Here is a 12,140-nt window from a genome sequence, read left to right on the forward strand (position 1 = left end):
TTCCTCCCACAGTCCAAAGATGTACCAGTAGGCAGGCTACTGTTGGTCATTGTAAATTGTCCCATGATTAGGCTAGGATTAAATCAGGGGTTTACTAAAGGAAGGCCTATTCCACGCTGTAGCTCAATAAATAAATAAATTGTTTCCACTCGCTTAACAATTTATATATTTTCTGCCTCTCTACAGGTTCTTACCCCCTCTGACAGCTCTTTCAGTTACCGTTGATCATTTTTTTCCCATTTTACTTACTTTTACAACACAGGAAGCAAATGCCCAACCAGCACACTTTTGGGAGGAAGCTCATGCGGTCACAAGCAGAGCTTTCAAACTCCACACAAATATTATTGGAGGTCAGGATTGAACCAGAGTCTCTGGAGTAGGGAGGCTGCACCAATAATTACTGTGTCACCCTGCCACACAATTTAACTTTCTACCCGCCAACCACTGATCTTACACCACTGTGACTTTCCTGATGTACACTACCTGACACTGCATCTCACCAGAAGTGGAAACATGGCTCATACAGAGCTTTTCGAGCATCCTAAAACTGTTCAATGAGCTTTTGTTTACAAAGTGAATGATAATTTCTGTGGACAAATAGAACTGGGATTTTTGTATGTACAGCAACAGCAATCTGCCGGGGGAATTCAGTGGGTCAAGCAGCGTATGTGGAGGGAAAGGAATTGCCAATATTTTGGGTTGAAACCTGGTCCTGATGTCTTTACATCAACAATTCCTTTCTCTCACAGAAGCTGCTCAACCTGCTGAGTTTCTCCAGTACACTGTTTGTTTCTCCAGATTGCAGTATCTACAGTGTCTTATGTCTCCATAATCGTAGGTGCTGTGGACGAAATAGCTGGCTCGTGGAGTAGTGGGACCCGCATCGGTCTTCGAGGCAGCTGGCTCCTTGCACGCTTTCCATCCGTGCTGAGTTGAGCATCGAGCTAGCAACTTGGCCTCGTAAAATAACAGAAAAATGCTGAAGAAACAGCAGGGTTGCCACCCGATGCGCCACAGGGCGCAAAGAGGAACACACGTGATGGAGTTGGTGCTTTTTGAGAACTTGTGAACTTCCAGTATTCTGATTATGTTTTCCATGTTCCTCACAAACAAAAGTGACTTCACTTCTGTGGAAGTAACAAAAGCATTTGTGCAAAAAAACTGCACAGGGCCTAACAGGGTATCCTAACGTGGGGCCAAGAGAAAGGAAGATAATGTTGCCCTCACACCCTGACATGGTCATTGCAAGGCTAACAGAGAAGTAAGCGAAGTGGGTGGTGGACCTTAGGAGGGGAGGCAGGTGCGGCCAGCCGAGCTGTTTGATCGGAGATAGCTTCAGGAGCTGGAAAGCTCTCAGCTGGATGCAAGGTCAGTAGAAGATTGAGATGGGACAATGGCTCAGTTAAGTATGGAGCAGGAAGGTCAGGACGGAAGTGGGAGTGAACATTAAGCCAACTATTTAAAGGAAAATCAAGCTGGAAGATGATGAGTGCCATGACACACCCAGCAACAGAACAGGCAAGTTTTGACATTCATTAAGTGACCCCGAAACAGAGTACAAGAGCACGGCTGGCGTTCTGACAGCACGCTAACCTCCGCTACATCATGCGTTTTGTAGGTCATTGCTTTGTTTAATTGGTACCAATTGTAAGGGGCAATATATCCATGCCTATGGTATAGGTTACAATGCTCTCTCATGGGAAAACAGGATTATGATATATTATCATTTCTATAACCTCACAAAATGTTATTAACAATATCAGATAACAAAGATGCTTTCTTCCAGTAATAATACAAAAATAGATGCAATAACTATTGGTCAGATAGCAGTAGACTGTTAATCGCATATTTCTTGATTCATGTTATGAACTCATTCTAGTTTCACTTTTAAGATTACTTTATAAAATTTGATCTGCTCGATTCATAATCCTTTACAGAACATATCTTGATTTTTCTGACAGAGGGAACTCTTCTGAAACAGCAAGGTAACCTTACGACCATATTGATATGCAGCCTAACTCCTTGGGAATGTGGAAGAAGCAACATGAATCACCACAAAAGCAGAGTGTGTGGAGACAGATCAACCAGCTGACTCCTTCTGTGAGACTGGACTAAGCAGAAAGAGGGAGGAAAATAATTTAAAGGAAGAAATAGGCAGACTAATGTGTGAATTATAGAATACTTATTACTTATGGTGTGATTTTGTAATCCATCAGTGTAAAATCATCTAATGTGGTGTAAGAGGCAGGTTTGACTAACATGGGTATTGGACAGCGACAAAGTATGTATGTTTTTGTTTTAAGGCAAGCAACAGATGTCTTTTCAAGATGGCACTGAGTTGCGCCACGTCGAGATTGTGCCTCAGACTTAGTGCTTCTTTTAAGTTTGTAGGGGTGGTTTTTGAGGAGAGAGAGGAAAGTTGGAGATCAGGTCAGCAGTCCAGGCCTCTGCTTTGCCCTTGAGAGCCAAGTGAGCATGGACAGGTGGTGAAGGACATCCGCAGCCCAGTCCTCCACTCCATGCTCGAAGGCCTTGTGAGCAGGATGTGCAAGGTCCAGTCTGTTAGCAAGCCCGGAATTCAAGCTTGGAGCTCGCCTCGAGTTCGGGTTCCTGTCATCAGGTAGTCCAGGGTCAATACTGAAGGTTGGAGCCCAAAGGTCAACCGGAGGTCCATAAGTCAAAACCTGATGACTAAAGCCTGGAGACTGGAGGCCTCTCCTGAAGGTGGAGGACTTCCTGTGTGTTGGGAGGAAAGGAGCTTGCTTTGCCATTGTTGCTTGTTGTGTTCTGCTGAACATTGTGGCTATGCTACTTCAGCTACGGAATGTGTGCTGTCTCCAGCACATCCCTAGGCAGTGTTGGGTGTTAATGCTAATGACACATTTCACTGTATGTTTCAATGTAGATCTAATAAATAAAGCTGAAATCTGAAATCAGGAAGATATGACGGCCTGCATTACCTGTGGCTTATTCTCTTCTTCATCCTTGTAGTAGTAGAGCTGCTCTCCCCTCAGCACAAACCACCGTGGCTGCCAGTTTTTCATGATGCTTCGCTGCTTCTTCAACCATCCTGACTTCAAGACTCGTTCCTGGAGACTGGGGGAGGATGGTCTGCTGGAGGGTCGTGCTGACTCGCCCATCACCATGCTTTTCGACCGGGCTGGCAACAACAAGACACTTCAGGATTAGGAAACCTAACCAATGTAAACAATGGACTGTATCTATCAGTGCAGATGGATATCCATACATTCACCAAAAAAAACATAATATACATATAGAGTCCAACTAACTTTCCTCACTGGAATTTATCATATGACCAAAACCAAAATTATTAATTTAAGTCTGCAATAATCCTCAAAAAAGGATATCAATTGAATTTTGCAAGGTTCTAATAGCATTACAATTCTACATAGAAAGTTAAAACATCTGAGACAATGTTTCTCAAATATATTTTCATGTTTTCTTGCCCATAGAAGTGAGGCCACTGGGCCCATTGAGTCTTTACTACCTCTCAAAGCAATTCCATCATTCCCATTTCCACACTTATCGCTCTATCACCTATTGTCTCTCACATTCCCATGGAGCTCCCACAAATCCCTTATCAGCTATACCAAGGGAGTTCACTATTTATGGTAGTCTGAAGCTTTTTTTTAAGAATGCACTGAAAAATATTCCAGAACCTTGTGCACCCCCAATATCTGTTTGCTGAATAAACTAATTTATTTATTGAATAAAGGTCAAAAAGATATCACTGATAGGCTGAGGTTAGTCTTGCCATTACAATAAGTTGCTGCTTGATAAGGAAGAAGAAGTTAACATCAAAGTTAATGAGGAAATGAGGGCAATTGGAGAGAGGGGGCACATTGTTTGTGATCAAGCAAGTGGGACACACATGGCAGGTTAGAATGCTGGTGGAGAGAGAACAAACTGAATGAATGAATGAATGAACGGTCAATGGCAGAACTGATACAAAAGAAAAAATATCAGAAGATCTCAAGTGACTGTGCAAATGCTAAGAGAGGAAAACATTACTGCTAATGATGACATATGCCCCCAATGGCTTTTCCCACTTATCTATTTTTCAGATGTTAGGAGCTGCTTTTAAGGCCAGCATTAGGAGTTGCTGAGAAGGTGGTTGTCAGTTATTTTAAGTTGGTGCCTTTGTAGACAATTCCAAGGTCAACCATATGGTGTGCACCTATAGAAAAGAACGGGTAAAGATGGCAAATTTCCTTTTTGAACAGTATTACAAGAAAATAATATTAGAATCAGAATCAGGGTTCTGGTGACGTCATTGTCCAGAATGGCAGCTTAAATCAACAGCTCCTCTGGAAAAACGCATATTTTGCCCCGTTAATCCATCAATATAAGATCTTCCGAAAATATCTGAATTCATAAGGAGGACAAGAATAGGGAAAAAGAATGGAGATTAAAAAAAGCAACACTGCGGAGACTATGAAAGAGGGAGGTGCAATGTGCCTCTCGCATGGTGGTGAGGCTGATGTTGGGCTTGTTCAGGCGAAGTGGCAAATATGATGAAGATTCTGGAAGAGATAAGGGAAGTCCAAAAAGATATAAAACAACAACTAAATGATATAAAGTCAGAGCTCGCCAACGTCAATCAGAAAATAGCGATGGCAGAAACTTGAATTGAGAAGGTGGAAGATTGCATACAAAACGTGGAACAGATAAAAATAAAAAATAAAAATAAAAGTAAGATGATAAAAATACTAAAGCAACAGGAAAGTAAATTGCTTGACCAGGAGGGAAGATCGTGATGGAAAAATATCAGGATTTATAATGTTCCCGAAGGAGCAGAGGGATTGTCGATGATGAACGTTGTAGACAAGCTGCTGCGGAAGCGCTGGAGATTCCCCCGACTATGGAGCTTGAAATTGAGAGGGCACATCGTTCGCTCGTCCCGAGGCCTCCCGGAGACAGAGAAAGTAAACCGCGCTCAATAGTAGTTAGATTGCTTCGATTCAAGAGCAAGGCGGAGATTCTTCAAAGGGCCTGGGGTAAGAAGACTGTGTTTTGGAACGGGAAGTTAATATATTTTGATCAAGATTACCCCCCCCCCCCGGCGGTCCTACAGAAACGTAAGGAATATTCCGAAGCGAAAAAAATATTAAAGTAAGATTAAATTCCAAACCCCATACCCTGCAAAACTGAGAGTATTTTACAAAGGAGGGATGCAGCTATATCAGACAGTGGAGGTGGCGACTACAGACATGAACAACAGAGGACTGTCCATTAGCGTGGTCAGGCCAAGGACAAAGCTTTTTTTTCCCCAAAAATACTTTATTCAGAAATATTACAAAATAAAAATAATTACATACAAGAAAAGAGAACCATTCTTTGACTGTGAGTCCATATTCAATACAGTTATTAACAATAAAAATTTTGCGTTGACTCTCTGTTCATTTACAAATGAAAGATGTTTACAGTAAATCATGCGTTTACTCTCAACCCTTGGTCAAGAGTTAAGACTTATTAACAATCAAAATTTTCAACAATAAAGGCAGGCAATGGCTCTAATACTTTCCCAAATTAACAATTCCACCCACTCCTTGGGCACAATGTTGATTATCTGTCCACACCGCTGATGAGGGTAGGTCTCCTCCCCACCCAACCTCTCCCCCTCCTACGGGTGATGCTGAGCAGTTATCCCGATCTGCTTGGGAAATAGTAAGAGAACCGAGAAAACAGGGGCTGGGAGCACGACAAGAGAAGGATATTAGGAAGAGACTGTTGGTTCTCCGAGGACAGCCCTCACCTCCTCCAGAAGAGCAATAAGGTTTGGCTAACCTTACAAGTGCTGATAATCTAAACGGAAGCAAAAATAGACAGTGATATACCTATCTCGAGAAATATGTATTATAATGTGGATTTTATAATACTCAATTTTTTTTATTCATTCATTCACTCCTTTTTCCCCACCTAAATGAGAATATATATGGGAGGAATACACAGGGAAATCATTTCTGTGTAACGGACATAGATTTTTTTTTACTTACTTTTACAGGTACTGCAGCGGGGGCCCTCAACTCACAGGTAGGAGGGGCTATCCCCCATGGCTAGATGCTTCTTCTAGCTCAACCCAGGGTCATCTAGAGACCCCAGCCATGGAATCAGGCATGGAATCACACCTTCGTTACCTTTTTTTTTATTATTCGCATTTCTTGGTTCTTATTTGTTCAGGGAGTAGATCAATTAAGTTATATTCTGCAAATTTTAATGATACTAACAGATAAATATACATGGCTAAGGACAAAGTAAAATTCATTTATTTTAACGTCAATGGGCTGTTAATTCCAATCAAACGAAGTAAAAGTCTATTAAAAATGAAAAAAAAAGCAAGCCCATGTAGTATATTTACAGGAAACTCACTTAAGTGATAATGAGCATGGAAAATTAAAGAGAATGGGCTTCACTAATCTGTTTTTCTCCTCATAAATCAGAACATAGAAGAGAAATTGCTACTTGCATCTCAAGCAAGCTAAATTTTGAAAAAGTATTCGAAGTGGGAGATAAGGAGGCAGATATATTCTGGTAAGGGGGAATATAGACAGAAATCCAGTTACTTTATTGAATATATACGCACCCCCAGGAAGTGATATTAGTTTCTTCCAGAAAATTACTAATATTATGATAATGGAAACAGGTCCCTTGATATGTGGGGGAGACTTAAATTTACAATTACAACCAAAGTTGGACTCTTCCAATGGAAAAACTTATGAAACAAAGTCCTTACATAAGAAAGTTAACACTCCTTTGAGGATGTTGGTCTAATTGATATATGGAGGGATCTTTTCCCTGATAGAAGGGATTACACTCATTATTCTGCCCCCCATTCTGCACATACAAGAATAGACTATTTCATAACATTTGGAAAAGATAAAGACAAAATAAACACCAGTGGAATTGAGACAATAGATGTAAGTGACCATGCACCTATATATTTATCTGTTGATTTTGACTTACAACCAAAGAATACTATTTGGAAACTAAATTCAAGTCTACTCAATAATTCCTATTTTAAGGAACAAATTAAAAAAGAAATTGGTCTTTACTTAGAATTCAATGATAATGGAGAGGTTTCACCTCCCATCCTATGGGATACTATGAAGGCTGTCTTAAGAGGGAAAATTATAGCGATATCTTCATATAAGAAAAAAAAAGGAATAAAACATTAGAGGGATTACAAAGTAAGCTGAAGGAACTGGAAAAAAAAACACAAATTGAGTTTGGCACAGGATACACTGGAGGAAATTTAAAAAATTAGGAATGAAATTAATAGTTTGGCTACACAAGAAATAAGAAAAAATTTAATGCTTCTGAAACAGAGATACTATGAAAGTGGATCGAAATCTATGAAGATACTGGCGTGGAAACTGAAAAAAAAGATAGCAGAAAATACAATTCATAGAATTAGGGATCCAAGAACAAAAGTGATAAAAAACAAGCTAAGTGAAATTCAAGAAGCTTTTGAAATGTCTTAAAAACTCTGTATTCCAAAGCTCCGGTGGGAAGCATGACCCAGCTTGACACCTTCCTGAATTCTTTAGAGTTATCCACTTTAAGCAAAGAACAAAATAGAACGATGACTGCTGACATAACTGAAGCTGAACTAAAAACTGCAATTAGTAAGCTTAAATTAAGAATTTAGAAATGAGTTAGTTCCTGTTTTGCTCCCCACACTGAACTGGGCACTAAGAAAGACGCAAATGCCACCCAGCTGGAAGGAGGCGATAATCTCAGCTATACCGAAAGAAGGCAAGGATAAAATGGAATGCGGGTCATTTAGACCAATATCTGTTCTTAATGTGGATTATAGATTATTTACCTCCATCATTGTCAAACGATTAGAAGAGTTTCTACCCACACTGATACATAATGATCAGACAGGTTTTATACAACAACGCCAAACACAAGACAATATATGAAGGACACTTCACATTATGGATCATATAAAAAAAGTGAAATTGAAGCAATAGTGATAAGCATGGACACTGAAAAGACATTTGATTCGGTTGATTGGAATTTTCTTTACAGAGTTTTACATAGATTTGGTCTACATGACACAATTATTAAAACTATCATCATCATCAGGTGCCATGCCCAGTTTGAGCTTTCACTACCATGGCCCACACACTCCTGTTTCAGGTCAAGTCGATCAATTCATTGGTATTCATTTCCAGTTCTCTGGCTGCTGTCTCCATCATCATTTGTCTTTGTCTTCCTCTTGCTTTCTTCCCTTCAATCTTTCCCATAATTACCGTGCATTCTAACTCCTCTTTCCTAATCACATGTCCAATGAAGTTACGTTGCCTTTTCATGGTCTCATACATTATTTCTCTTTTTGTATTTGCTCTGTTCATGACATCCTCATTAGAAATTTGTTTTGTCCATGATATTCTTTGCATCCTCCTCAAAAACCACATCTCTGCTGCTACAATTCGTTTCCTCATGTTACTAGATATTGTCCAACATTCTGAGCCATATAACATAACTGGATAAACGTAACATTTCAGTACTCTGAGGCAGGTTGTCATGCCTAGTTTAGTATTGGTCAGTATATTCTTCATTCTCATAGAGGTGTCTTTTGCCATCCCTATTCTTCTTTTGATGTCCAAGTCGCACCTGCCATCTGATGTCACCCAGCTTCCTAAGTAGCAAAAGTTCTGTACTTGTTTTATGTCTTCCCCGTTTATTCTCAGCCTGCAGATAGGATTCTCCTTCTTTTTGAATATCACTATACATTCTGTCTTTTTGCAATTGATAGATAGCCCCATTTTTGCACTTTCTTCGACAATTATATCAACTAAGTTTTGTAGTTCTTCCTCCGTACTTGCAATTAACACAGAGTCATCGGCATATCTGAAATTATTGATGTTTTCACCGCTAACTTTCATACCCAAGATGTCTCTTATTTTTTGTAATATTGTTTCACTGTAAACAATAAATAAATCAGGGGAGAAAACACATACTTGTCTAACGCCTCTCTTGATTTTCGTAAACTGACTCACTTCTCCAAAACTATAAAACTATATTCTGTTATACTATACGGGCACTATATGACAATCGTACTGCTAGGATTAAAATCAATGGATATTTATCTAATAGTTTTACCCTAGAAAGGGGCACGAGACAGGGTTGTGCATGGTCACTACTACTCCGCATTATATCTGGAACCATTAGCTCAATACATCAGACAAAATGAAGATATCAGGGGAATTACTATTAAAGGGACAGAACAAAAATTGGCCTTTTACGCGGATGACATTTTGATCTATCTAGAGCAACCAACATACTCTTTACCTAAATTGATGCAATCCTTTGAACAATATGTCCAATTATCAGGATATAAGATCAACATAGATAAAACCCAACTACTTTCATATAATTATAGTCTATTAAGTATTTGGGCATCATTATGCCAAAAGATTTGGCAAAATTATCAGAATGTAATTATTAGCCTATGTATAAAATAATTAAGGGAGATATAACAAATGGAACCTAATTCCTTTTCTTGGTCTCAGTTCAAGGATTGAATCTATTAAAATGAATATACTGCCCAGACTACTTTATCTCTTTCAGACCCTACCAAAAGAGGTTAACCAAAATCAATTCAATGAATGGAACAAGCTGCTATCAAGATATATATGGCAAGGTAAAAGGCATAGAGTTCGTCTCAAAACTTTGCAATTAGCCAAGGAAAAGGGGGGATGGGGCCTACCTTCTCTTAGAGATTATTATTTTGCAGCACAGTTGAGAGCTGTGATATGCTGGTACAACCCATCATATGACGTTCAATGGAAAAACATTGAAGAGAGGAAACTTTCCATCCCCATACAGGCAATTTTGGCTGATAACACCCGACAAAGTTACATAAATACTATTGATAACCCATGGGTGAAATGGACTCTTAAAATATGGAAAACTATTATAAAAGAATATAAACTAGAGAGAGACATTGCAATTCTTAAGTGGTGTGCATATGACTTGGATTTTACGCCGAACAAACTGGATGTTAGATTTAAGGACTGGACAGCTAAAGGAATATTGCAAACAGCTACTTGCAATATAATGAAAGAAGGAACACTGTTCAGTTTTGAAATGCTCAAAGAGAAACACTTAGCAGAAAAAACAAGACTTTTATCGATATTTACAGATGCGACAGTATGTTAATAGGAAGGTTAAAAATGTAACCAAGGCAAGTACATGTTTGATAGAGCTATTTAGAAAAGCATATAATTCAGACAATGGTAGTAGGATAATTTCAAGCATGTATAAGGGTTTGTGAAATCTTAAAACACATTCGACTTCATACATTAAAACAAAATGGGAGAAGGAAGGAGGGATAATAACATCTGAGGAAGACTGGACAATAATATGGAGGTATCAATGGAAGTGTACCAGTTCACAGAAATGGAAGGAGTTCGGGTGGAAAAACTTGATAAGATATTTTATTACACCCTCACAGAAATCCCATTATGATAGTAACCTCCCTGTTTGCTGGAGAAATTGTGGAATCAAAATGCAAACCATCATCATATTTTCTGGGAATGCCCCATTATCAAAGTCTATTGGAGTGGGATACATAATGCCCTACAAGACATCTTTAAATGTGAAATACCCCTAGAAAGTAAGACCATATATTTTGGGTATATACCTCAAGAATAGTTAAAAAGAGACAAATATTTAATGAATATACTGCTGGGGACTGGTAAAAACACCCTTACCAGGAAATGGTTATCACAGGAGACCCCAACTTTAAATGTATGGATGGAAATTACAATGGACATTTACAAAATGGAGAAGATAACAGCATCTGTTAATCATAAGTTGGAACAATTTTATTCATACTGGAAAAAAATGGCTTAACTACATAACACCTCATAGGCCTGATTTTATTCTCACAAGTCAATGAATATATTGTAAAAAAAAGATCACTCCCTACTCTGTACATAATTTTCTTCTTTCGATGGTTCTTTCTTTCCTCTCCTTTCTATAAGTGTATAACTCAGATAAATATTATGTGGAGATTTGTGACAAATATGACTATACGATATATATATATAGTATCTGAAATACATCTTATGGAAATGTTTGTATGATGATGAACTTCAATAAAAAATAAATTACAAAAAAAAAGAATCAGAATCACAATCAGGTTTGTTATCACTGACTCCATGTCATGAAGTCTGTTGTGTTGTGGCAGCAGTACAGTGTAATACAGAAAAATCACTTTAAGTTACAATAAGTAAATAAAAGTATATAGAGCAAAAATAGAGCAAAATGTTGAGGTAGTGTCCATGGGTTTAGGGTCCATTTGGAAATCTGATGCAGAGAGGAAGAAGCTGTTCCTAAAATGCATTTTCAGGGTCTTGTACCTCCTCCCTGATGGTGGTAATGATAAAAGAGCACGTTCTGGATGGTGAGGGTCCAAAATGATGGATGAAGAAATATTCCTTTCCTGTCCATCCGTCCCAGCATCTCTTCTGCAACTTAAAACCACCTTTTTTTCCCCAGTCTCTCTTTCCTGGTTCTGACAGTTGCTCACCTGAAGTGTTACCTTGGCTTCTCTTTCTCTTTCCAAATAGGTACTCGGCTAGTCAGTTGCTGCCTGACTAGCTGAGTACCTATTTTTCTAACAGATATGTATTCTCTCCAACAAGATGTCCTTGGATGATAATGCAGATAAATCTTGACTGCTCCTTCCCCTCGTTACCCCAAGTGTTGTAATCAACTGTTCTACAGTGAGCAACACACACAAAATGCTGGAGAAACTCAGCAGGTCAACATAATCTATGGAAGGGAATAAACAGTGGACGTTTCGGGCTGAGTCCCTTCAATGGAATGAGTGTTAATAAAGGATATCAGCCTAAAACATCCTCCTTTTACTCCCCTCCATAGAAGTATATCCTGGAGGAACTCAGTAGGATCTGATCTACTGAGCTCCTCCAGCGTTTTGTGTGTGCTGTCCGAGATTTCCAGCATCCGCAGAATCTCGTGCTCTATAGCGGGGCTTGTCGCAGAGGTTCAAACATAAGCCAACCTCCCACATATCCACTTTTTAAAACCAACATTGCCTAAAATTTGATCAACATGACCACTGCAGTACGTTATGACATCTG

At 39.0% G+C, this 12,140-nt stretch overlaps 1 protein-coding gene across 2 annotated transcripts in view; it reads right to left on the bottom strand.

Annotated features, from left to right (window-relative positions):
- The window catches only part of LOC140212074 (rho GTPase-activating protein 22-like), a 198,458-nt gene that overhangs the window by 60,467 nt on the left and 125,851 nt on the right, over positions 1-12,140 (bottom strand). For both annotated transcript variants that reach the window (XM_072282566.1, XM_072282565.1), the window contains exon 2: positions 2,961-3,160. In XM_072282566.1, the coding sequence (XP_072138667.1) occupies positions 2,961-3,146 (186 nt within the window). In that variant the 5' untranslated portion in view covers positions 3,147-3,160. The remainder of the gene's footprint in view (positions 1-2,960; positions 3,161-12,140) is intronic.

Source organism: Mobula birostris, chromosome 18 (genome assembly GCF_030028105.1).
Source record: "Mobula birostris isolate sMobBir1 chromosome 18, sMobBir1.hap1, whole genome shotgun sequence".
Lineage (NCBI taxonomy): Eukaryota > Metazoa > Chordata > Chondrichthyes > Myliobatiformes > Myliobatidae > Mobula > Mobula birostris.